The 27,165-nt window shown below is 45.9% G+C and overlaps 1 protein-coding gene across 1 annotated transcript in view; it reads left to right on the top strand.

Annotated features, from left to right (window-relative positions):
• Nucleotides 1-4,227: 4,227 nt before the first annotated feature.
• AARS2 (alanyl-tRNA synthetase 2, mitochondrial) overlaps nucleotides 4,228-27,165 on the top strand; it is a 34,281-nt gene continuing 11,343 nt past the window's right edge. Inside the window, exons 1-15 of the mRNA XM_083497129.1 lie at nucleotides 4,228-4,487; nucleotides 6,723-6,911; nucleotides 9,020-9,165; nucleotides 10,237-10,431; nucleotides 12,089-12,233; nucleotides 13,770-13,915; nucleotides 14,628-14,736; nucleotides 16,240-16,278; nucleotides 17,469-17,580; nucleotides 18,712-18,839; nucleotides 19,942-20,083; nucleotides 22,253-22,422; nucleotides 23,165-23,278; nucleotides 24,637-24,777; nucleotides 25,634-25,771. Coding sequence (XP_083353255.1) covers nucleotides 4,251-4,487; nucleotides 6,723-6,911; nucleotides 9,020-9,165; nucleotides 10,237-10,431; nucleotides 12,089-12,233; nucleotides 13,770-13,915; nucleotides 14,628-14,736; nucleotides 16,240-16,278; nucleotides 17,469-17,580; nucleotides 18,712-18,839; nucleotides 19,942-20,083; nucleotides 22,253-22,422; nucleotides 23,165-23,278; nucleotides 24,637-24,777; nucleotides 25,634-25,771 — 2,151 coding nt within the window. The 5' untranslated portion in view covers nucleotides 4,228-4,250. The remainder of the gene's footprint in view (nucleotides 4,488-6,722; nucleotides 6,912-9,019; nucleotides 9,166-10,236; nucleotides 10,432-12,088; nucleotides 12,234-13,769; nucleotides 13,916-14,627; nucleotides 14,737-16,239; nucleotides 16,279-17,468; nucleotides 17,581-18,711; nucleotides 18,840-19,941; nucleotides 20,084-22,252; nucleotides 22,423-23,164; nucleotides 23,279-24,636; nucleotides 24,778-25,633; nucleotides 25,772-27,165) is intronic.

Genomic DNA, 27,165 nt, shown 5'->3' with positions numbered 1-27,165 from the left:
TGTAAAGTCACCTATGAATCATACTCTTAATATCAGCAATAAAAATAATGTGGTGTATCAATCTGGTGCCAGGACTATTCAGATAGCCCTTCCTCTCTTATCCTTGGTCATACCTTGTGGTCTTTCAGCTACTAGGCAGCAAACCCACTCTGGGGAAAGGGAATGAGGATGAGAAGCCTTGAACTCACTCCGTCCACGATGAAGACAAGCGTGCATTTTTTCTCTTTTGCTCACATTTTAGCTGTGAATTTACCGGTCTTGTTTTCACATTTGGAATCATGATGGGCACACAGTTCGTTTATTCAAATAAACTTTACTTTTGATGTTAATTGGAACAGCAGCAATTACTCTGCTCATATAGAAGGGTCATCCAGTATCACATGCTATTACTGTATCTCATGGGTAGGCAAACTAAGGCCGGGGGGCCGGGGGCCAGGCCGTCACAATTGCCTTCTAAATCCGGTCTGCGGACAGTCCGGGAATCAGTGTGTTTTTACATGAGTAGAATGTGCCCTTTTATTTAAAATGCATCTCTGGGTTATTTGTGGGGCATAGGAATTTGTTCATTCCCCCCCCAAATATAGTCTAGCCCCCCACAAGGTCTGAGGGACAGTGGAGCGGCCCCCTGCTGAAAAACTTTGCTGACCCCTGCTCTGTATAGACACATGCCATTTGCTGAGAAATATACACCATATACCCCTCTGACCTATTTGTAGGTACAGGACCTGTTTTTCCCCAAGCTGCACAGAGTGTACACTGAAATGATATATGAGTTTATTTTTGATTGCCACATTTTGCCTGGGAAGCATTGGTTTTGAGTGACCTAGCCTGTTTGTAGTAATTTTGGGCACACTGGATGGATGTAGAGGGGTGTTTTATTGTGTTTTTAATATTCTGTTGGAAGCCGCCCAGAGTGGCTGGGGAGGCCCAGCCAGATGGATGGGGTATAAGTAATAATTATTATTATTATTATTATTATTATTATTATTATTATTATTATTATTATTATTATTATCATCGTCATCATCATCACGTGTTTTCCACGCCCTGTTACAGATAGGTAGCCATGTTGGTCTGCCATAGTCAAAATAAAAAAAATTCTTCCAGTAGCACCTTAAAGACCAACTGAGTTAGTTCTAGGTATGAGCTTTCGTGTGCATGCACACTTCTTCAGATTCTTCAGATGTTATCTGAAGAAGTGTGCATGCACACGAAAGCTCCTACCTAGAACTAACTCAGTTGGTCTTTAAGGTGCTACTGGAAGAAAATTTTTTATTTCCACTCCCTGTTCACCTTCATGACCTGAGCCAGAATTCGAAACCGGGTCCAAATCCAACACTGCAATGAACTTGAAGTTTCCCCAGACTTTGGTCGCTGTTTTTTCAAGAGAGCTTTCTTGGGCTCAGGTAGTATTGCAATCAGTGTAGAAGCCTGGATATGTAAATAAAACTTGGAGGTGTTCATGAATCAGGTTAAATTGCGAGAACTAAAAAACCAGACAGCGCCCGCGGGGTATCAAACCCTGCACCGAGGATTGAGGAATCCTGCAAGATTGAAGTAACCGCTAGGCTAAGCTAGCTCGAGAAACAACATCAGCTAAAACCTACAAGAGGCTATTAAGCAAGGGGTGTGGCTAACTGCGAACAACGAACCAAGTCTCCACCCACTCAGCCAAACTCGACATTACTGTATCTGCAAAGTGAAGCTCTTTGCAGCTGCCATTCGCAGCTCCATTGGAAATGGTGGTTTTTTAAAGTACTTTACATCCTCTGCACCACTGGTGTGCTAAAAGGTCTGCTAACCTTACGCCAAGCGAGTTATTCACACTCGTAGGCGCCGCCCTTCAGTCTTTCTGCTTCGATGCCAGTATCTACGGGTCAGCTTCGCCAGACAGAAGGTGTTGCAGGAAAGAGAAGTGGCCCGGCCGCCCCCCTCCCTGAATAGCTTCTTGTATGCCTTAAGTGAGCCTCTTCTCTCGAGCCAGCTCAGCTCAGCCCAGCGGTTCCATCGACCAAAGCATTGCACAGACCCCCTAATCGCTTACAGAGGTTTGAGACCCGCGGGCGCTGTCTGGCTTTTTAAACTCCCTTCCACTATAATAGTTTTTCTAACATGCTTAGATTTGCAAAGCCAGACTTCTACACGATTCTCTGCAATTCTGCCTGAATCCATGAAAGAGGAAGCTTTTGCGGTCTTTCTTCTGCAAAGTGTCCCATCAACATATGAGCTGCAGCAAAAAGAAAGGGGGGGGGCGCCCTAAAGTTTTTCAGAGCAAAGGCAGGATAAAAATCAGCTCCGTAAGCGAGAAAGGATGGATACAGACCTAGGGGGCTTGGCGAAGGGGAGGAGACGTGACTCGTTGTTTGCAGGGTGGCGTCTTCATTTTTATTTTTTAAATTATTACTGTATTTCACGACATGTATACACAGCACTTGTTGATGAGAACAGGAGAGAAAGCATCGCCCTCCCACGCTCTTGTATGCTCCAAGCGACCTTCTTCTCTCGAGCCAGCTTAGCCCAGCGGCTCCATCGACCAACGCGTAGCTTGGATCCTGCGATCGCTCACAGCGGTTTGAAACCCGCGGGCGCTGCCTGGCTTTTTAGCCTTCTCAGCTAAGCCAATGTCTAAATTACACCTACGGCAACATATTTACATAGCAAAACCGCTACAGGTTTTGCAGTCCCACCAGAGTCCAGCAATGAGTGAGCAGCGATTCCGTGTGCTTGACCTTCCGTTGTCTTGCCCAAGGCGAAGGACTTTTTAAAAGACCTGCACTGAACGAGGATGCTCTCCTTCTCCCAAGAAGACTTTGCCCATCCATCACATTTTCATTAAGTCATGGGGACACGCAGCATCATTTTCTGCAATTGCCCGTTGTCCCTGCACTTGCCAAACTGCACTGTATTGCCAAACTGCACAGACTGCACACTGAAATGATATGAGTTTATTTTTTGATTGGCCACATTTCACCTGGGATGCAGATACTATAAGTGACCTAGTCTGTTTGTTGTAATTTTGGGCACACTGGATGGGTGTAGAGGGATAAATGGCATCACGTGTTTTCCATTCCCTGTTCACCTACAGGACCTGATCCAGAATTCGAAACCGGGTCCAAATTCAGCACTGTAATGAACTTGAAGTTCACACAGACTTCAGTGGCTGTTACTCGTTTTTCAAGGGTGCCTTCTTGGGCTCAGGTAGTATTGCAAACAGTAAAGAAGCCTGGATATGTAAATAAAATCAAGTAAAATTGCAGAGACCAAAAGGCCAGACAGCGCCCGCGGGGTATCAAACTGCCGTTAAGCAATTAGAGGTTCTGCAAATGTAGAGTCGAAGTAACCGCTAGGCTAAGCCGGCCCGAGGAGTAAGGTCAGCTAAAACATACAAGAATCTATGAAGCAAGGGGTGTGGCTAACAGTGCAAACAACGTCTCCTCCCACTCAGCCAAACTCAACCTTATCTGCAAAGTTAAGCTCTTTGCAGCTGGGATTCGCAGCTCTATTGCAAATGGTGATTGTTTTTTAAAAAGGACTTTACATCCTCTGCACCGCTGGTGTGCCTTACAGCGGCGGGATCTACAGCTCAGCTTATCCAGATTGAAGGTATTAGAGGAAACAGACGTGGTTTGGTGTTTGCCTGGCCGCTCCCCTCCGTAAATAGCTTCTTATATGCTCCAAGCGACGTTCTTTTCCCGAGCCAGCTCAGCCCAGCGGTTCCATCGACCAACGCATTGCTTTGATCCCCCAATCGCTTCCAGCGGTTTGAGACCCGCGGGCGCTGCCTGGCTTTTTAAACTTGAAGTTCACACAGACTTCGGTTGATGTCACTCAATTTTCAGGGGGATCTGCCCAAGACATTTTGGCACTTGAGATATATAGAATAAATATCTCTGACTGATCATGGACTTAGGGGACTCAGAGTCCCATGGGGAGTTGGGCAGCAGAAGCCAAACCCCGATTTTTGCATCATGGCCCTTAGTTTTCAACCAATCTTGCACTGCCGTTGGAGCATACGAGACAAATGTCCACCCCTCCTTTGAGCTGGACTGGACTGGACATAAGAAAAAACTGTGCAGCCTGGATTTCCAAGTCCGATGGTTAGGAACTATTAGGGTGGTCCACCGGACCGTCACAATCCCACCATCCTCTGCAGGGAGGAAGGCATTCTTACAACGGCGGACTTCAGACAAATCCGCCCTAGCCATTGTAACCCTGAAGCCACGACTCCCGTAATTCCGCCCTCAGTTAAGATGGCGGCGGCGGTAGCAGGCAAGGGCTCGGTCAGGCGCCTTCTCCGGGTGCCCCCTGGCTGGTATTGCAGCTCCTGCCAGGGGACTCGTTCTGTTGCTTCGCCGTCCTCCGCGCGAGTGCGCCAGGCTTTCCTCCAGTTCTTCAAGGAGCGGCACGGGCACCAAGTGGTGCCGTCGGCTCCGGTGCGGCCGCGAGGGGATCCCGGGCTGCTGTTCGTGAACGCGGGCATGAACCAGGTACGTCCTCAAAAAGGGCGCGGCGGAGGAACCAGCCCTGCAGAGAATGGTTCCTACCGCTGCTTTGCGTGCCCGGTGTGATCCGGTTGGGATAGGACAAGTTATTCCTTTTCCTCAAGGTCCAGTCGACTCCGCCGCTATCCCTCCCTCTTATCTGCCGGACGAAGCAAAGGCCCTGTAAAAGGAGGAGCTCCGGCAGAGAAGGGAAAGTGTCAGGTTCAAGCTGAGGGGAAATTAAAACAAAACAAAATAAAGTAAAGTAACTTAGGGAATCCAATGCATTTCCACTGGGAATCTTCCTCATGGGACTCGTCTGGGATTCCTTCTTTACAAGCTTTCTATGAAAAACTTTAATCGCCCTGATGAAGTTTTAAAATCAAAGCAGTGCCTATAAGTGAAATGGAAATAATATTTTGCTTAATGTATTTGAGTAGATGTTTTCCGGTGGCCAAATCCCACAGGTTATTAGTGGGGAAACAATATATTTCATTTGGACAAGAAAGCAAAATTAAAATGATTTCCATAGCGATAGCCTTGCGCCTCTTGCAACAAAACCAGCAAAGAGTCTTATGGCATCTTAAGAGAGTAAGAAAAGTATGGTTGCATAAGCTTTGATAGACTGCAGTTTGCTACATCTGAGTTGCAGGGACACATAAATGAGATTGTAAACAGTGAAGCTGGAAGGAAATGCAGTGGAGATAAGTACAGGCAGGGATTATTAGTGATGGGCATTCACAAAGAAACATAATTGATAGCATGCCCTGGCATTGATATGGGGACGCGGGTGGCGCTGTGGTCAAAACCACAGAGCCTAGGGCTTGCCGATCATGCTGGCCACATGACCCGGAAGCTGTCTGCAGACAAATGCTGGCTCCCTCGGCCTATAGAGCGAGATGAGCGCCGCAACCCCAGTCGGCCATGACTGGACCTAATGGTCAGGGGTCCCTTTACCTTTTACCTGGCATTGATAAGATGGTTAACGCATAAAAGTCTATTATTCCCATTCAGTCCGTCAGTAATTTAAATGAAAATGAAAATCGCAGCAGGCCCTAGGGTGGGTTATACTAATTTTAAATTAAAAACATTAAAAACAAATTGCAGTCACAGGAATAAGGCGGACCATGAAAGCATACATCTCAAGTGTGAAAGGGCCAAGGTAAAGAGGTGCATCTTTAGTATTTGCAAAAGTTATAGTGAATGTGCCAGATGCACCCTTGTGGGGAGGGGATTCCGGAATTCAAGATGTATTGCAACACTTTCAAAAGATGCTCATTGCTTCAAAAAGTGAATTTCTAAAATCCTGGGCAGCCATCAAGAATGCCTTTCTGGATGTACACATTTTGGTAGCTCCACATCCTGACAGTATGGAAGAGGAAGCCCCTCGTGTTAGTTGATAGCAAGATTTATTTTGAGCCTGTGCTATATATTAAGAATTCAAGTGATGTAAGTCACAGTTAAATTGGCCTGTGTCTTCTTGTGCGGAACAGTATCGCAGGAGTCAAATAATTTGTTTTTATTAAGAAAAACTACCATTTTCACTTGTTGGGAGAAAACATCCCCTTTCTGCCCATATCATGTCTAGATCAAGACAATATATTGGGTCATATCCAACTAAATCATACTCTTGAGTACACCCTTTAAAATCAAAGACTTAAGTTACTTCCTTTTGGAGAAACCCAGGGTGGGTGGGTAACAGTAACCAAATAAAATCAACATTAATCCATGTTGTTTTGTGGGGGTTACTGTTGTTGTTACTGTGTTACATATTTTTGTGTTTTTATGTGATCCTTGGCTGAAGGGAGGTACAGTATAGAATTTTTAACAACAATAATAACTCAGTATACAATAAAATACAATCCACCAGTAAAATACAGTGCTGCCGCAGCAATCATTGAGTTATAAGGACTCCACACCAGCTCTTAGCTATAGGCTTGGAGAAGGAGATACTTTTATGTTTTCACTTGAAAGAAAACAGTTGGGGGAGGGCAACCAGATCTCTAGCAGGGGGGGAGTTCCAGAACTGAGGTTGTGCCATCAAAAAGATGCTGCCTTTTGTCACCACCTTGTGGTCTGATCTTGATGGAGGCACCATGAGCAGGGCCAACCTTGCCATTTAATTGGACCCAGTAGTTCACTAGCAGGCTATTACAGCTTTATAGCATGCCTTCCCCTGGATCCCAGCTTCAGCATCTGTTGTATGTGAAAACTGCTTTGTGTTTCTCCTTCACTTTCCAGTTCAAGCCCATTTTCCTGGGCTCAGCAGATCCCCGGAGTGAGCTAGCAAGTTACCGGCGGGTGGTGAACAGCCAGAAATGTGTGCGTGCAGGTGGGAAGCACAACGATTTGGAGGATGTGGGTCGAGATGTTTATCATCACACGTTCTTTGAAATGCTGGGGAACTGGTCCTTCGGTGATTATTTCAAAGTAAGAGATGAGGCCATGCTTTATTTTAAAACACATTAGGTGTTTCCATTTATATTTTTAATCTGCTTCAGTATGGTAGAGACAAACTTTTGCGGTGATGTTTTGTTTTTAAACCACAGTGCCTTTAGAACTGATTTACGCAAGTCGAAATGCCCTGAGGTCTTTTGATGAAGGGCGGTATATTAACAACAACATATTTACTCAAATGCAATGCACACCTTTTTTGACCAAATTGCGTGATGAAAATTAAGGTGTGCATTAGATTTGATGGCACCAGCAAATACTTCTTTGGTTTCAAGGTTTTGAAAATTGAGGTGCACATTAGATTTGCATAAATATGGTAGTAGTAGTAGTAGTAGTAGTAATAATAATAATAATAATAATAATAATAATAATAACAACAACAATAATATGATATCTGGGCTGAAATAAGTGGGGGAATGTATGTTTCCCTATGTAAAGGACAATCTGCTTGCATGGGGAATCATAACATTGTAGAGTTTGAAGGGACCCTCAGGATCATCTAGTCCAACCTAGCCTTGTCCCCAGCTTTCCACAGACAGGGCATTTTGATGTGGGGGGAACAGTCACATATGAAATAAGTCCCCTCCCACACACCATGAAGTGGTCTAGATGCAGGTGAAATGGGCCATATGGTATTGCTGCATGTTTGATATTTTAGACCTTGGAAAGGTAACACGGGAGATTGTGAAGCAGGAGGTTGTGACTAATTATAAAACATCTGTTTCCAGCTCTGCATTGATTCAAGAGCAGAGCATAGTGCTTTTATTTCATTTTTAATTGGGAAGCTAACAAGCCCAGTGCGTCTGAGCTCATATGCTTCTTAATGAACCTGGTTCTTCTTCTTTCATCATTATTAGTTAGTCTTGCTGGCAGCATAAGACCTGTTAATCACTGTCAGTCTATCCACTCTTGCATATCGGTACCACAAGATGAGAGCAATTCTTGCACTCTTCATTTCAAATCATTGTTCAGAATTTCCTCCATTCTATCCTATGGCTCCAGTACAAAAACAATCAAAAGCAAGGCCAGACCAACAGAGATAGAGGCTGTTCTGAGCTACAACAGTGGTGGGAACCCTGCAGCCCTTCAGATGTTGTTCAACTCTTAAGTTCCCATGAGCTCCAGGCAGTGTCGCCAGTGGTCGGGGAGGATGGGAGATGTAGTCCAGAACATCTGGAGGGCCACAAATTCCCCATGCTTGCACTACAAACATCAGAGCAGAAGGAAATCTCTTATTGTAACTGGGGAACAAGCTTTTGTAGGTACCAACACACACACCCCGTCATAGAAATACAAGGCTTCCTTGGTTTTCCTGAGCACAAGTTACTAGCTGCTATTAAAATATCAGTTGTGAGAAACCTGATGGCATGTTGTCTAAACTAATCTTGTTTGTGTTTGTGTTTACAAACATAATTTAGCAAGTTTTTCTTTCTCATACTTTTAGCCTAAGTGCTTTGGACAATGTGAGAGAACACAGTAAAAACGAAGTTCCTGAGTTGTCCTCTGCCATTCATGAACTTGTTTGTCTGTTATCTGCCTACATGCAACTCCCCAATTACGTGCGGCCTCGCTCACATGCGGCGCCGGGAACCAAGAAGTGCTGAAAATTCCTCTTGGGTTGTGAGGAGACCCTCCCTAGGGCCCGAAGAGGACAAACAAAGCCCCTCTGCACCTCCGGTTTCTTCGCCATCCTCTTTGGGCTCTGGGGAGGGTCTCCTCACAACCCAAGAGGACTCTCCAGGGTGCTCCCCACTTATGCACATTTCACGTTTGTGTGTGGGGACCTGGAACATAACCCCCATGCAAGTGGGGTGTCACCTGTATTTGTATTTAAGCCTTAAGCCTGAACTCATTGGGAAATCATACATGGAGTCAACAACAGCCCTGTGAGGTAGCCTGCCCAAGGGGACTGAGTAGGTCCCTTTCCTTGGTTCAAATCTATCATTATGTATACTATGCAACACTGTCCTTGAAAATAAGATAAACTAAAATAGAAGCCATCCCCCTTGCAATTAAGTAACTTCCTTATTATCCAAACATTGGCTTGTTATTTACCATCATTTGACAACTTTCCTTGTCTTCAGGAGGAAGCTTGTAGCATGGCATGGGAGCTCCTAACACAGGTCTATGAAATCCCCAAGGACCGTCTGTATGTCACCTATTTCGGAGGAGATGCCTCACTTAGTCTAAGTGCAGATGAAGAGAGCAGGGAAATTTGGCTCAGCCTGGGGTAAGTAAATGAAAAAGATGCCAAAAGAGAAAATACAGTGGTACTTTGGTTCTTGAACTCAATCCATTCTGGAAGTCTGTTCGAATTCCAAAACGCTCGCAAACCAAGGCATGGCTTCTGATTGGCTGATTGGCCCCGGAAACAATGCCAACAGCCGAAACAGATGTTCGGCTTCCAAAAAACGTTCGCAAATCAGAACACTTACTTCCGGGTTTGTGGCGTTCAGGAGCCGATTTGTTCGGGAGCCAAGCTGTTTGGGAACCAAGGTACCACCGTACTAGAAGTCTGATCTGGATGTTGTCCAAAGCTGTTTGTAGCCATGCCTTGTATCACATGGTATGCATGCAGACGTCCAATTCAGCATCCAAAATAACACATAAAAAAAAGTTTCTAGTTTTTACAGGATAAGTTATTGAAAATGTGCAGGAAATGTCTCCAAAAAGCTTGGTAACTAACAAGGACTTCAGTTACAGCCTCTGCTAAGCACAGTTGGCAATCTTTATCTTTTCTGTGCATGGATCCTTGTTGGCACCTTGTCACCCTCTTTGCCAAAAATTCCATCTATCCAGATTGTGTCTATTCTTTGTACAGAACTTGAATTTCTTGTCACAGTTAGCCCTGCCCTGATGGGGAGTTTGTATGTTTTGATCTTAAAATAAAGTAAGCACTGCACAAATATATATATTTTAAAAAAAACATTGACCAAAGGCTTGCAATCAAAGTGGTAACATGGGGGTGGGATAGAGTGTACAGAAAATATGTTAGAATGTGCAAAGAATGGATGCATCCCAGCATACATTAGATATGACCAGGCCCAAGTATTTGCCAAGTTTTTCTGTACTTCTTGTTTTTACTTATTAGTTTTTACTGATAAGAGGCTGCCATTGTAGAGGAGCAGTATCATAACTCAGTTAATGGTAGTGCTGCAGTTGCTCAGGCATCATAGAGAATTATCCTCTTCTGTTTTCTGCCCTGTTTATTGTGAGGTTCAAAGGCTCAGGTTTTGGGTAAGAAAAATGAGTGTGGTTTTATTGCCCTAGGTTCATAAGCTGTTCTCTTCTTGCTTTCCAGTGTGCCTCCCAGCCACGTGCTTCCTTTTCAGTTGAAAGATAACTTCTGGGAGATGGGCGATACTGGTCCCTGTGGACCCTGCACAGAAATCCATTATGACCATGTGGGCAGGGGTAGGAATGCGGCAGCACTGGTGAACCAGGGCAACCCTGAAGTGGTGGAGATCTGGAATCTGGTTTTCATGCAGTATAGCAGGTATGAAATGGTGGAGCAGCTTGGGTACCGAGCTTTGTGCCAGAGTCTCACTTCTTTGTGGGAGGCTTCTATACCATTGGAACAATCACAAGAGTCTGCAGTAGCCTTCTGCCAGCCTGATGTTTTGGACCGCAACTCCTGCCATTCCTCACCATTGAACTTGCTGATCAGGGCTGATGGGACTTGTATTCCAAAACAGCTGGAGAGCAAAGCTGCTCTACAGTAGGGTTGGGGAACTGGATCTGGCTGGCGGACTGGATCCAGAAGTAGCCATATTCTTCCTTTGCAGCCATGGCCACCCCCATCGTTCAGCCCGGACACTGAGATCCAGCGCCGAGGGCCTTCTGGCGGTTCCCTCATTGCAAGAAGTAAGGTTACAGGGAACCAGACAGAGGGCCTTCTCAGTAGTTGGTGCCCACCCTGTGGAACACCCTCCCTTCAGATGTGAAGGAAATAAGTAGCTATCCTATCTTTAAAAGACATCTGAAGGCAGCCCTGTTCAGGGAAGTTTTTAACATTTAACGCTGTATTGTTTTTAATACTTGATTGGGAGCCGCCCAGAGTGGCTGGGGAAACTCAGCCAGATGGGCGGGGTATAAATAATAAGTTATTATTATTATGGCTTATGAAGAGAGGAAGCTGCCTTACACTAAGACTAAGTCAGACCCACTGGTCCATTTAGCTCAGTACTGTATTGTCTACACTGACTGTCAGTGGTGCTCCAGAACTTCAGACAGGGGTCTTTCTTTGGCAGCTGTACTTGGAGATGCCAGGGATTGAACCTGGGACATTCTGCATGCAAAGCAGTTCTAAATACAATACAGTGGACCTGCCACTTCCACATGGTTTGTGGTCCACACACAAAGGCAAAATCATCTAAAGCCAGGAAACCCCTAGAACCAACCTCCCGCCTCTCATGGGACCATCCCTACCAGTCCAGAGCAGGCCATGCCCTCTGCCTCTGGGTGTCCTGGGCTCTGGGAGGTCATGTGAGGGTCCTGGGAATGTCCCAAAGCCCTCATATCTCCTTCCCTGAGGCTGTTAAGCAAGTTAGAAGACTTGAAAAGCTCTCCCCATGGCAGGTGTCCCCCACTCTCTATTTATTTTCAGCCGTGCGCCTACAGTCATGATTGTGCAAGTAAATAACATGTTAAGTGGAGGACCCATTGCGTTCAAGCTGTGGCTCCAAAGGTTTTTCCTTTGCAGCCTTAAACTGAAGAAAAGCTGTGGCTGCAAAGGAATAATTGGGAGTGCATTCAGAGTTATTCTTCCTTCTGAATGTAGCACCTTTCACCCTGCTGATTTCAGAAGAGTTCTGGAACATTCAAGAGCAGGGCAGAGGTTCCTTGCCAATGCTCTAGAGTAATTTGACCTGCCTTTCCAGCACCCTTCATAATGTAGTCCATATAAGAACTTTTGTAACGCCTCACTTTCATAGTCTGTTTGATCCTCTTTCTATCCTCTGCTGCAGCATTCTGGTAATGCTTCTGCTACCCCTCTCATTCATTTCCCTAGTACCGTATTTCCAAATTATGATATCTCCTTTACTGTCTGGGGTTTTTCCCATCCATAGCTTTAGGTGAATAATCAAGCCTTTTGCTTCTATCTTATATCTGTCTCTCCCCCCCCCCCCGGTTACTGACTGGTCTATTGCCAGAGAGGCTGATGGGAGTCTACAGCAGCTGCCTGAGCATCATGTGGACACAGGAATGGGTCTGGAAAGGTTGATGACCATTCTCCAGAACAAGCGCTCCAATTACGACACCGACCTCTTCACTCCTCTCCTGGATGCCATTCACAAGGTGATGATCAGTTGCCAGGGGAAGCCAGACTTGAAACTTCAGAGGGTTTATATGTAAAAGCTATATACCTAGCAATATTAGCTGCTTCTGGGTGAGCAGAGAGATGGCAGTTTTTTGTTCTCTTGGTGGTTTTTCATTTGGTTGCGGGGGGGGGGGACACTCCTAGCTGCACGGCTCTTTAGAACTAGGAGAGATAGTTTGAGCAGCTATGATACACCAGAGCAGTCATTCCGAAGGTGAAAAGAACAGCAGTTGCAGCTGCTTCTTGGTCAAAACCCTAAAAGGGCTGGGGGAGATGGCAACACCAGTTTGCCAGCCCTTTCAATGTGACATTTCTTTCCTGGGTGGAAAAGTGCAGCTCTCGAGAGCTAAAAAAGTGTTGCAATAACACCTGGCCCTCCTTCTGAGTCTGGAAATGAGTTCCCTAGCAGTTTCCTAACTAAATCAGCGAAGAAAGTGCTGCAGGATCAGGCCCAAGGGCCCATCTTGTGCAGCATCCTGTTCTCACAGTGGCCAGCCAGATGCCTGTGGGAAGCCTGAGTGAAACAGCAATGCTGCCCACTTCCGATTTGCAGTGACTGGTATTCAGAGACATCCTGCTTCTGACAGCAGAGCTACAACTATCTCTTTATGCTTTACAGTGGTACCTCACGTTACAAACGCTTCAGGTTACAAACTCCGCTAACCTGGAAGAGTGTGCCGGCGGCGCAGCAGCAGCAAAAGGTCCCATTAGAGAAAGCACGCCTCTAGTTATGAACAGTTTCAGGTTAAGAATGGACCTCTGGAACAAATTAAGTTTGAAACTAGAGGTACCACTGTATAGCACATTCTTACACATGCCTTCGTGGAAATAATTCCCACTGGGCTCAATGGGGCTTACTCCTGGGTAAGTGAAAATAGGACTGCAACTGTAAAGGGCCAAGAGACACAGCCATGAGAGTTCCTGCCCAGCACCCTGAGTTATTTTCAGAGAGACAAATGGAACTGTGTACAAAGAGGAAGCAAGGATGAGAATTGAGTGGGCGGGTTTTACAACTATATTCCCAAGACTGATAGAGAGGCTTATGCCTTAGTTTGGCATGGTAGCTTCTATCTTGTACTTTTAAAGAACTTTCAGAGGACTTTAAACAAATGTTACAGAAAAACAATGATCATTTGAAGGAGACATCTGCAGTATTCAGTGCTATGAAGCTTTCTGAGAGCCAGTGTGGTGTCGTGGTTAAGAGCGGTAGTCTAGTAATCTGGGAAACCGGGTTCGAGTCTCCGCTCCTCCACATGCAGCTGCTGGGTGACCTTGGGCCAGTCACACTTCTTTGAAGTCTCTCAGCCCCACTCACCTCACAGAGTGCTTGTTGTGGGGGAGGAAGGGAAAGGAGAATGTTAGCCGCTTTGAGACTCCTGAAGGGGAGTGAAAGGCGGGATATCAAATCCAAACTCCTCCTCCTCCTCCTCTTCTTCTTCTTCTTCTTCTTCTTCTTCTTCTTCTTCTGTGCAGCCCCCCTATTCAGGCTTCCTAAAAATATATTTGTCTTGCAGGGCTGTGGTGGGCCCAGCTATCGAGGCTTGGTTGGAGAAGCTGACCCTGGGAGCGTGGACATGGCCTACAGAGTGGTGGCAGATCACGTGCGCACCTTGTCCGTCTGCATTGCCGATGGTGTTTACCCAGGCATGTCTGGTGCCGAGTAAGGAAGAAGCACAATCACAAGGGTTGGTTGGGGCAGAGAAAGGGCTCTGAACTTAAGGAGACTTGAGCAAGATGGGGGCTTTTGGAGGAGGAGGAGATTCTGGAGTAAAGAAGCAGAGTCTAAAATGGACATGGAGCAGGGGAGAGGAACCTCTGGCCCTCCAGATGTTGTTGGACTGCATCATCCCTGACTGTAGGCATGCTGCCTGCAGCTGATGAGAACTGGAGTCCAACAATATCTGGAGGGCTACATGTTCCCCATTCCTGGCACAGAGCTACACTCTTGACTGCCATCAGGAAGCCAGGTGTGGAAGAGGCAGAAAAATGGATTGTCGATGTGACAGATGTGAGATGCATGCAGGAGGATAATTGGTGATGAGTCAAGGGGAATCTGAAGGATAAATATTAATGGGATCTTATTGGTGGGGTGTTTGAACGTTGGGAGCAGGGCAAGGCTTTGGGGCAGGAGACCCACACGCCATTCAGCAAAAATAGAAGTTGTCCCTAAAGGTAGCCTGGCTGGCTTACTACATTTTGTGATAAGTGAGGGAGTACTCATTTGCCATGTAAAGAGGAATGGCGTGAGGGTATATTAAAGTCTGGTATCTAAAACTGGCTAACTGCACTACCTGGTTGGGAGGCTGGTTAGAAAAAGAACAGCATTCTGACCAAGAACACTTAGCTGTTCTTGAAATTTCTTTTCCCTGCAGGCTTGTCCTTCGCCAGATCTTGCGCAGGGCTGTGCGGTTTTGCTCTGAAGTTCTCCATGCGCCACCTGGGTTCCTGGCCAGCTTGGTTCCTGTCGTGGTGGAAATTCTGGTAACCGAGAATTTTCCTGGGGAGAGGCACTTGTTTCCAGCCAGGTTCCCATCCAAATGTTAAAGCAATTTCCCTGGTTCATGTGTAGACCAAGAGTGCACACCTAGTAACAGGACAAGCAACCTAGTTTCTTGAAATGATAGGCCCAATACCTATGAGTTCCTTTCTTTATTTCACATTGTGGGTGGGTGGGGGAGTGGTAACTGTTTGCTTTAGGTCCTGATAAACGCTGATGACACCTTACTGAGCTACAAAGAGTGTTCCTTAATGTTTCAATAACTGCAGCTGTAGATAGAGTTGCTGGAGTTGTGACAAAGCAGAGGGGGTTGTATGTGAGGACAAAAGCTTCCTCAGATGCTATCCAAGGGAGACCTCTGTTTTGCCAAATGCAAGGTGGTTCTTTTAAAAGAGATTCAGAAGTAGTACAAAACACAAGTGAGCGAGGAGAAGAAGATGATTTTATTTCTAAACAGCAAGCAATATATACCGTATTTTTTGCACCATAACACTCACTTTTTTCCTCCTAGAAAGTAAGGGGAAATGTCTGTGCGTGTTATGGAGGAAATGCCTACAGGTTGCATGCCTACGGATTTTCCTTCTCTAAAAACTACGAGCGTGTTATGGTCGGGTGCGTGTTATAGAGCGAAAAATACGGTACATAGCAAGCATGCACTTCTATCTGCCATTTGGAAACCCTCAAGAAGCAGCGAAGTGACTCCCTCAGGTAGCTTCAGTTTGCACAGCCCTGCAGCCGATCAGAGCTTCTGAAAAACACTGCCCACACCATCCAATTTTATAGATAGCCACCTCCTCCCAATGCCTCGCTTTCCCACAACAATTTCCAACATCAAAGGAAGTTTCCAGCACTATCCTCCCAGGCTGATTAAGGCAGCTGTGGGGGGGGGGGGCTTCACCTCCTCCCAACTGATTAGGACACCAAAGACTGTTCTCACACCATCAAAAACTTAACGAGGGCGAGGGAGGGGGAAGGAACAGAGGCAGGAAGGATAACCATGTCAGATCCCTAACTCCTCATTTTGTCTTCTGCATGGATTTCCCATACAACCTTCCATACTAGGGAAAACATCAACAGGTGCAGCAGTCCTCCTAGGTGCACCATGGAACACCTGCTCTTTATAGTCTCAATGCAAAATCCACAAAGCACTTCATGCCAGAGAAGTGTGCCTGAGAGGTGCTTTGGTCAGGGCATTTAGAATGAAGAAACTTGGGCTGTGTTTGCAGGGTTCCGTTTCTTTGACTGAATGACAGCCACGCTCCTATTAAGAAGTGGGGGAGAAAGGACTTGAAAGGTGTGTGAGTTTAAAGGCCGTGGGTGATCGCTGTGCAAATCAAAGCTTAAATTGTCAAGTTTGGATACCCTGCTTATACAGGATAGTTCCTGCCACTGATGTAAGGAGCAAAGCTGTGTGCTTGGTAGTGCATGGGGAGGAGGGCTGGGGCTGGAAGCTCTGCTTCTGAGAGTCCGTCTTTCTTCCTTTGCAGGGAGATGCCTATCCGGAGCTAAGGAAGGATACAGACACGGTGAGCAACTGGAACTGGTGGGTCAAAACTTGTGTCTAATTGGTAATTGCTGCCGGTTGCACGAAGTATAGGAACTATTCTCACTGGATGATGGTGTACAGGAACATCTTGTCTAAGTTTTCTCACAAATTCTCTCCAGTTGAATTTGCTGCACAGTAACCTCCACTATTAAAGAAGGGATTTCCCTCCCCTTCTCATTGGGAGGAAGCTAAAGGAGAGCAGCTGGGAGCAGGAATAAATGTAACACACTGAGTAGGTGCAGGTTGATAATTCCCACATGTAATTAATCTGAAAGCAGGCTCTGTAGTTTTCTTCTTACCACAGCTGACCACGCTTACTAAAGCTGACCAGGTGCACCTAAAAGCCCAAACTTTCTTAATATTCTGTACAATTCAGCTATTTCTTCCAGAGCAGAGGCTTTTTCTGCTACCGTCCAATCTAGTGTTGCAAATTCTAGTGTACATAGAAATAGGTGAAATGAAGTATTTTACAGGCACAGTTAGCAGAGCTACATTTCAAACCTATTTCCAAGCAACCAGTTTTGCTATAGAAAAACCAAAAAAACCAAGCAAAACCTACAGTAAGGTTGCGGAACCTGTGGCCCTCCTGATGATGTTGGACTACAGTCCTCATAATCCCTGATGGTTGATCATGCTAGCATGGGCTGATGGGAACTGGAGTCCAACAACATCTTGTGCACTGGTCCCCCAACCCTAACCTACGGCCTTTCCCCTTCTGTTTGAACCCAGGCATACACACACAATGCACTTCCTTGCTGTTTTCCCCTACCTGCAGAGATTGCGTTCCTTCCACATGTACACAGTATTCAGTAAATTGGATTTCTGGCCTGTTCCAAAAGCTGACCCCACTAAATGAGGCGGAATGGATATAGCATACACCTTTTTACCTACATTTACCCCCCACCCCAGTGGCTCATCACAGGGCTGCATAAAGGGCAGTGGTTTAAGCAAATGAGACACGACTGCACTAAAGCCATGAATGACACTTTTACTCCACATATTCAGAGCAATAGGAGGAGCCCTTGGTGTCTCATGTCCAATCTCATTAATAGCTTATCACCTGCTGGATTTGGGTCCCCGCCACTGCCTTTAAACACTTCCGTATCTCTTGGAGTTCTTTGGAATAATTGGTTTAACTGCCTCCTGAATCTGGCTCTGATCTCCCAACAGATTATGAATATCATCAGTGCGCATGAGGATGCCTTTCTCTCTTCCCTTCTGCGGGGGCGCCGCATTATAAACAGAACCCTCCAACAGATGGAGCATTCCAAAGTCTTTCCAGGCAAGTATTTTTTTCTTCTTCGTCTTGTTGGCTAGAGGAGAAGAGAAAATGCAGTCACAAGGGAGGCATCACTTGCAATCTGTTCCCATTTTTAAGCTGCCTGGCTTTTGAGTTGCCCTGCCTTTTTGGTCCTTGCAATTAAACACATACCGTCTGTAACTGAAGGCACAGCTTACTTGTTCAGCAATAGAACTTTGCCACTGTTTTCGGTTGAACTTCAGGTCCCAGACTTGTTCCTTTCTGTCTCCCAGTTAAGTATTAAGCATTATGAGTCACTGATACATCCCCTCCACCCCGGAGTGGTTTTATTAAGCCACTGGCTTAGGTGGCTTTATGGCACACACCCTTGAAAAGAATAGGTCTCTACATGGATGTTGGCCATGTTGGCTAAGTGAGAGAGGCAGTATCCACCTAAATAACATGTGCTGGGTACAAACATTGGGGGATGCTCTTCAAACCCTGCTTGCAAATGTCCAGAAGCATCTACCATGCCACTGCTGGAAATGGAACGCTGGGCTGGATAATTCATTCATTTCATTTCATTTATGAATCACATGCTGTGCAACACCTGGAACTAACTTAGCAACAAGACAACAAAACAATAAAACAGTTTCTATACTGGTAGAACCTGGGATAAGAATGTCCACTTAAAAGACTTGTTGAAAAAAGGGAAGGTTGTGAATAGGTGCTGAAAAAAACAAGAGTGGGGCCTGCCTGAGATGTAGCAGGAGGGAGCGCCAAAGGTTAGGTGCTGCCACATGAAAGGCCTGCATCCTGCCTGGTCAGAACAGACCTCCTGATGAGACGGTACCTGCAGCGCAGTGTTCAGTTGGGAATACAAAGAGCAAGATGATATTTTCATCAGAGCTTTGTTTCATCTGACAAGACTTTTCTTTTTTACATTCTGAAGGCAGGCAGACAAGCAGCCAATAGCTCTCTGACTGACTGCAGTTTCTTTACTACCAGTGCACTTTCTCTCCCAAACGCACTGTATTTGAAGAGATAATTGCTTGTTTCTCCTAATGAATTTATATGCTGGAAGCCACCTTGAGTGTGTTCAATCCTTAAAGGTGGCCTGCAAATAGTTTAAATAAACTAACGCTCCTCCGTTGATCTTACTTCTGCCTGCAGCGGAGGTTGCTTGGTCTCTCCATAGCAATTTGGGTTTCCCGCTGGATCTCGTCGGTTTGATGCTGAAGGAGAAGGGAGTCCAGCTGGATGCTGCTGCTTTGGACCATCTGGCTCGGGAAGATGCTGAGGTAAGGCCAGATTTCTCTTCTTTTGTGCGTCAAATTAAACTACCTCAGACTTCATTCCCTCTGACTACTGTCCTTCAAGGCATTCATTTTCAGTGGTAGTTCCCTGTTGGTGGAAGGCCCCCCCTAGTGAGGTGCACCTGTCTAGGTCCTGATTAATTTTCAGGAGGAATTGTTTTCACAGGCCTTTAGTGCCTGAAGAATACTGTTTCTGGCAACCCTCAAGACCATTGTATGGGGGGAAGTGAATTTAAAATAACTGCTTTAAAAAGTTTTTAATTGCTGTTGTTCTGTCTTAGAATGTTTTTGTGGTTAAATTGTGTATCTTTTTGCCACCTTGGGCTCCTTGGGGAGGAAGGGCAGGATATACATTCAATAGATAATAAATAATAATAATACTTTTCAGTAATTATAAGGCAGGGCTGGCAAACCTGTGGACGCCCATATGTTGTTGGGCTCCCGTCAATCCCAGGCAGCATGACTGGTGGTCAAGGAGCCTGGGAGCTGTGGTCCAGCAGCTTATAGAGGCTGCTGTATAAGGCCCTCTAAAGATGCCCCTCAGTGTGTTGTAATAGTCCAAAATAAGATTAATTGTAAAATACCCTCAGAAATCTAAATTCTGTCAAAGATCAAACCAAAGTCAGTGTTCACAAGAAGTTTGACCAACAGTACAAAATATCCAGCCGCCTTTCTTATTCTGGGCTGTCCTTTGAAATGGCTGTTTCATTTGGATTTTTATTTCCTCTCATAGGGCTGCACAGCAGCAAGAGAAGCTGAAGTGGGAATTATGTGGAAACCTGATTTTTAGGGCCATTGACTCTCAGGAGTCCAAATAGGGAACCTAATGCCAAATGGTTTGTGGGATCCCCCAAGACTTCAGAGTTCTGCTCATCAGCTTTTGCTGTTGTTTTAAATCAGGCATAGGCAAACTCCGGCCCTCCAGACGTTTGGGACTACAATCCCCATCATTCCTGACCACCGGTCCTGTTAGCTAGGGATGATGGGAATTGTAGTCCCAGACATCTGGAGGGCCGGAGTTTCCCTATGCCTGTTTTAAATGGTGCACTTGAGCTGTCTCCCAATTGTACCCTTTCTTTCCCCACAGCGCAAATCTCAGCCGCAGCAGGAGCAGAGAGCTGGGATGCACCTGGACCTGCATTCATTGGCCAAGTTGAGGCAGGACGGGGTGCCTGCTACTGACGACTCTCCAAAGTTTGCCTATGAACTTGGGCAGGATGGCAGATATGGTAAGGTCTAACCGTGCTTGAACAAGGTGTATGAAAAAGGACTCTGGAGAAATGGGGGTTTCAGATTTGTATCCAAGAAACATCTCACCTTATATATGTCAGGCATATTTGTTAATTTGTCATGTGGAGAACATACTGTGTCTGCTTTATAAATTCTGCCTATGGCCAAACAGAAACTGCTTAGGCTCCCGCAGCTCACCAAAGTAATACCCATAATCTGCTGTAAAGTTAGCAGGCTGCTGGTTCATGTGTATCAAACATATATGTGTTCTGTGCCATTTCCTGTCTGTTAGGGAAGCAATTTACATGCTAGTAAGAAAATATGCAAAAATTACATTATCAAGGTAAGGATGGTGAAGATGCTGAAGTCTGTTCTTCCTGAGTATCAAAATGTATGAACACAATATTCTAAATCTATGACTGTTGGGTAAATGTTAGCTGTTGTTTAAAGTGTTCTAGTCCTCCAGGATCCCTTATTAGAAAGCAGAGCAAAGTGGCAACCAGTCTCTGAAAAAGCCAGTTTTCACATACTTTCCAGCAGGGAGATTTGTGGGCACTGTATTGAGTACATTTGCATCCCGCTGCCAGGGTTTCCCAGTGAGCTTCATGGCTGAATGGGGATTTGAACACTGGTGTCCCAGGTCGTGGTTCAACACTTTTGTCCAGGGGTAGCCAGCATAGTACCCTCCAGATGTTGTTGGACCCCAACTCCCATCAGCCCCAGACAGCAAGGCCTGTGAAAAGGGATAATGGGAGTTGTAGTCCAACGTCTGGAGAGCACCACATTGGTTGGCTACTCCTAGCTCACTTTAGGGGGAAAGTGCATAGTGTAACGTGGTGATAGGTGTGTATTAGGTTTAGTTTATGCATGGAGTAGCAAACAGTGGCCATGACCATTAGGGTTAAAATATACACCCAAGCGGCCATCCTGCTGCTGCTTGATTTGTGTCCATAGCAGCAAAAGCGGCACGTCAGGGAGTGCTATTAGATAATAGGTTGCTGTATCTGAGTGTTAAACTCCTGCCAAACTGAGCTAGATACAAATCTGTTGGACAATCTGTTTCCATTGACGGACAGCAATTGAAGCAGGTTTCTTTCTGGCAGGGGGCAAAAACGGCTTTGGTTGATGCCAGCTGGGTGTTTGACATTACTGCAGCAGGCCTCAAGGTGTCACTGTTTCATACATAACGCAAAGTGGGTTTAGAAGTCACTGTCACAGAAGAGTAAAGGCTGAATGGGTTTGCATAATCCATTTACGTTTGTCTCATTGCTGTTGCCTCTCATTGTTAAATAATTGCTTGGCTTAAGGCAGAATGATCCTTAACAACTGATCTGTGGCAGTGGTTTCAAAACTCAGCCAAGGGCTGTTTGTGGGGAAAGACAAATGAGAGTATTGGCTGTCAGGTTGACCACAACTGCCATTCTCAGTGCTGCTGAGACTGCAGTTGTACAGTCCAATATATTTATTTAAGGGCTTTCTTGTTACAGATTATTGTAATAATGTTTTTGACTGTCCTATATAAGGGATGTACCCGTTTTGAGGTTGCTATTGTCCTCCCACAATAGGAGACGGGTGAGGTTCTTTTTCTGGTGGGCACATTGAGTTTCAAAGTTGCTCAAATCTCATAGAGTGTCTCCCAAGCATAACATGATGTAAATGAGCCTAAAAGCTCTCCGCCAAAGCTTTGGGGTGGAGGGCAAAGTAATAAGGTATTGTCTCTGCCATCATGCTGCACTTTGAAGGTGTTTCGGGTACAAAAGGACTGAGTAACAGGAGATGTGACAGACCTTTGCCTCAGACCCTCGAGGGCCCCTGCCACTCATAGTAAGTCCTGAGGCAGATGAGCAAATATAATAAGTCATACTAAGGCTGTGTTCTGAATTCCTGTGTAGCACAACATGGATGAGCTTCAGCCATCCTGAATTCGGATTAGTGGAATAGCAGTTTGGGTTTCCAAGGAATATCTCCTGGGGGCTCTGTGTTCTGTTATCCTCCTACAGTGAAGTACCTGACTCTAAAAAAACTGGGAGCTTCCCTGCATTTTCTGCAGTTGAATATATAAATACATTAAGAGCAGTGCATTGGCTGGCCGTTTTGGGTTCCAGGTGGCCCAAGCACATTGACTACCTAGGAGAAGAATGGGGTGTGATTTTCTTTACTTTTTTCAGTTTTCCATCCATGTCAAGCCACTGTCCTGATGCTGTACAGAGATGGGTCTTTCCAAAAGGAAGTTGGCAGAGGGCAACAGTGTGGGGTCCTTCTAGACAGAACCTGCTTCTATGCTGAGCAGGGCGGCCAGGCACCTGACCAAGGCTACATGCTGCATGCAGCACAGCAGGTAAGGCTCTTCACTGGCCAGGACTGAAACAGGCACCTCCTGAGCCTCCCGCCTGTTCTGTTAGGCTGGGCATGACCTCCCTGAAGAGGACTCTCTGCCCTGGCTCCAGTCACTGAGCAGCATCTTGTTTTTGCCTAGGCTTTCTTCTCTGTGTCTCAGCCACTGTGTGAGCTCTAGGAAAGGAAGAGGGTTAAGCTATTGTTTGATAGCAGTGCTCTAAGGGAATTCCAATGCTCTTACTTTGTAGCTAGGTTAATGCACCGTCACCACTTCAATAGCAGAGTGAATTATTTCCTCTGTTCCCTAAGCCAGCTCTTTGTTGTAGATGATCCTGCTCTCGTGGAGGGTTGACTGGAATTCCCCTACACATTCATTGAGATCCCTGAGTGAGCCGAGCAGATCACTCTTGAGCACGGGCCATTTGAGGTTGCTGCAAATCCTCACTGCTGGGAAAAATGCTAGAGAATTCATTGGTCATGTGAGCTCCTTGGGAGGTGGGGGGGGGGCGAGGAACTTGAGACACACAGACTGTTGTTGTAGCAATAATGCTGAGCACAGGCAAGCCTGTCTCTTCTGCAGCTCGTTTTGTGTTTGTCCCGGAGGTGAATCTAAGAGACTGCTATATTTTTTACAAGCTTGCCAGAGTGACCTGAAATCCCTTTATTCCCCTTGAAAACCCATACTGGGAAGAAAATCGAGAATTTGTGCTAACTCTCTCATTTGTCTTGCTTCTCCTTTTGAGGACATGCTTTTCCCTGTGGTGTCTGTACAAGTATCCGGTGGCTATGTGGTACATGAAGTGATTGTCTCTGAAACCCTGAAGGTCGGGGACCAAGTGCAGCTCTTTGTGGATGAGGTAATTGTTGTTGCCAGGAGATGGCAGAGAGTTTCTGGTTCTGTGCTGTGCAACGTGACTGGCACATATGCCATGTAAGCAGATCATATTGCGTAGGAAAGTAGTGAAGAAAATACTGTTTTGTAACCACGAAAGAGGATTCTGGGGACCAAGATACAGAAGATACAGAATTTTACCTCTGATCACACTTTCTCTTACAATTCTTAACAAACATAGATGTTGCAGCTTGATTTGTATCTAAGAAATCCAGGAATCAAGATCCCCAAGAATCACCCACTAAAATAGGTGATATGCAAAAATGGATTTCTCAGTGGAAGTGTTCCTTGTTCCCAGCACAATAGACACCAGAGTTCCAGCAGCAATCCTAGGCACATTTACTAGGGAGAATTGGATGGACTTTACTCTGAAGCAAACATGCATGGGAACTGGACTATTAATTAATCCAGCAGTTCTGTTAAATGCTTCAAAGTGGGCTTGTGTGCTGGATTGCTAGCGGGGGGGGGGGGCAGTTTAATGTACTGTAACTCAGTTCTTCCAAAACAATGAAATCCTTCTCATGAATCATTTACTTCTAATAGGTAAAGTGGTTTTGATCCTTGTTTCCTTTGAGGGAGGTTACTATTTATAGTCCCTTTTGAGGAATAAGCTCTGGAGTAGAAGTGAAATGTCATATCGGGGATTTCCCATATGTTAATGCAGAATCTTTTAGGCTGTTTTAAGCCAAGCTTGCTTTTGTTATTTAGCTCAGGTGGTGGGGTGTTAAACCAGCGATGGCTGGTGTTTGGGCTATCAGGGGGTTTAATTAATTGCTGCTTATCTAGTGAATTTATTGGGAAAGAAGTGTTGCGGATATAACAAGGACTCGGTTTTCTTTGGCTGTACGCTAGAAGACTGACTCTCTCCCTCCCCTACCTTTCCATAGCCAGCAAAGTAGTTCGTTCTCAGGTGCGACTTCACTATAGGTGCAGCCACTGCCCCCTTGCATACAGCTGTGTCAAATCTTGGTGGTGGTGGAGATGGGCACACAGCTCATGGACAGACAACATGCTGTGCATGCAGGAGGTCTTGGGTTCAGTCTCTGCCGTCTCCAATTACAACCGATCTCAACTACTCGGACTGGCGAAAACCCTCGCCTAAGAGCCAGCCAGAATAGCCAAGGTCTGACTTAATATAAGGCACCATGATTTATGAATTTGTAAGTTCAGTCTGCTAGTGCTATGCATTCATTGTGTCCTCCTTTTCTCCCCCATCCCCCAACCCTGGATCTTCCTATTCTTCTTCCCCTGCCCAGGAAAACCAGGCAATGTCCACCAGTACTCCTTTCTCACCCCAAACATTGTGTTTTTGTTTGCTTTCAGGCCCAGAGGCTAGCCTGCATGACAAACCACACAGCCACCCACCTGCTAAATTTTGCGCTTCGCCAGGTCTTGGGAGATGGTACGGAGCAGCAGGGGTCCCATGTGACTGCTGAGTATCTGCGATTCTCCACCAGCACCAAGGTGACTACTGGGGTCTCCAAATTGCTCACATTAGAGCAGTGAGGGGGGGGGGGTGGCTCATCTGGGAAGTTGGGCTGCAGTAGCCCAGCACTACTTCTCTTCTTCTGGCAACTCTGGAGTCCGGCCACTACTGCTTTAGGACTGGACTGATTGTTGCTCTGTGTTCCATGAGCCCCAGGCTACTTTGAGCCTGGCTATGGTAAAATTATCAGAAGAGCTCCATGGTGAATAGGGTCCTTTAAAACTACTGACAGCCCAGAATGTGCTTCCCTTGGTGGGGGAACATGTAACTGCTGGTAATCCTGACCCATGTGTCCCTTTGTGGTAAATTAACAAACGGAGAAAGGCGCTTGTTACTGCATTTGCTTGCTTGACTGTTTCCATGTGAGTGCAAGTGGAAGAGACTGTTGTGTGAGCCACAGAGCTGGAGAGAGTGAGGAAGAGTGGTTCACAGGATCTAATTTTAGAGTCTGGAACTGCAGAATAGGGTCTCAGCCTTCAATGAATGCGATAATCCAATATCTGATTATCCACAGAGAAGTAGACTTCGCCCAACCTTAACTGCTCAGATGGAAGCTCTGTGCTTTTACTAAAGCAAATAAAGGAACTGATTTAAATTCCAATATTTTTCTTAGCCTAAGATGATTATGAGTATTCAAAAAACTGTGGTTCAGGACATCAGCATTGAGAACTTTATTTTGTAGATGGGGAAATTGAAACATAAAAGTATGACCCAAAATAGAACCCTGGAGACCAGACACCTATTCCTCTGGACTTCTAGCCATCTTACAGTACTTAATTCTTCATGTCGCGTAACATTGCATCATTCTGATGAAAATATCACCTGCTTCACCAGGCTCCCATAACGATGCAGCAGCTGCTAGACGTAGAAAGTGTGATCCAGGAGGTGATCAAAAGGAATGAGGTGGTCTATACCGGAGAAGCTCCCATCAAGCTGGCGAGTGCTGTGCAAGGACTCCGGAAACTAAATGAAGTAAGTCGGGGAGGACAGTGACCAGTGGCAACCATGCAGCTGGTGGGGTGACAATTGGTGTCACCCAGGGAAACTGCCCAGCAGTGGGGTCCAGTCGTAAGCACTTCTTCACATAAGAGCACAATCTGGCATCAGTTTACAACCTTTATGCAGCTTTTGCAGTGCTGTATCCTAGCCTTGTAAATAACCCTACAAACTAGCCTGCAAAAATGATTTATTAGACTTCTGGAGGCTGGTGGAAGGGGCTTCCCTCCTCCTACAATCCACTTGGTTTCTCTGCTTGACTCAGTGTGCTTCAGCTGTGAAAAGGGCAAATTCCACGCTAGGGGTCATTAGGAAAGGGACTGAAAATAAAACTGCCAGTATCATAATGCTGTTACACAAATCTACGGGGCAGCCACGCTTAGGATACTGTGTACAATTCTGGTCACTTCTCCTCAAAAAGGATACTGCAGGGTTGGAAGAAGGTTCAGAAAAGCACAACCCAAGTGATCAAGGGGATGGAGAAATCCCCCTATGAGGAAAGGTTGCAGTACTGCAACCATTTGAGTTTAGAGAAAAGGCGAGTAAGAGGCGACATGATAGAATAATAATAATAATAATAATAATTTTTATTTATATCCCGCCCTCCCCAGCCAAAGCCGGGCTCAGGGCGGCTAACAACAATCAAATAAACAATCAAATAATAACACATTCTAAAAATATTTCATTATAAAAATTAGTTAAAATCAAATTGATGGCAACCGATTAAACAAAATTCTGTGCAGGTTGCCAGAGGAGGGAGTCAGGCTGCGCCCTGACCAAAAGCCTGGCGGAACAACTCTGTCTTGCAGGCCCTGCGGAAAGATGTCAGGTCCCGCAGGGCCCTAGTCTCTTGTGACAGAGCATTCCACCAGTTTGGAGCCGCAGCCGAGAAGGCCCTGGCTCTAGTTGAGGCCAGCCTAACCTCTCTGAGGCCTGGGACCTTGAGGATGTTATTATTTGCAGACCGTAGGTTTCTCTGTGGGGCATACCAGGAGAGGCGGTCCCATAGGTACGAGGGTCCTAGGCCGTATAGGGCTTTAAAGGTTAAAACCAGCACCTTAAACCTGATCCTGTACTCCACCGGGAGCCAGTGCAGCTGGTATAATACCGGATGAATGTGCTCTCGCAGCGAAGACCCCATAAGGAGTCTCGCCGCGGCATTCTGCACCCGCTGGAGTTTCTGGGTCAGTCTCAAGGGCAGCCCCACGTAGAGCGAGTTACAATAATCCAGTCTGGAGGTGACCGTCGCATGGATCACAGTGGCTAGGTCAGGACGAGAGAGATAAGGGGCCAACTGCTTAGCTTGGCGGAGATGAAAAAATGCCGCCTTTGTTATAGCTGTAATCTGCGACTCCATAGAGAGGGAGGTA

Source organism: Podarcis liolepis, assembly GCF_965112155.1.
Source record: "Podarcis liolepis genome assembly, chromosome: 3".
Lineage (NCBI taxonomy): Eukaryota > Metazoa > Chordata > Lepidosauria > Squamata > Lacertidae > Podarcis > Podarcis liolepis.
The sequence above is the reverse complement of the archived record's forward strand: the minus strand, read 5'-3'. Positions and strand labels throughout refer to the sequence as shown.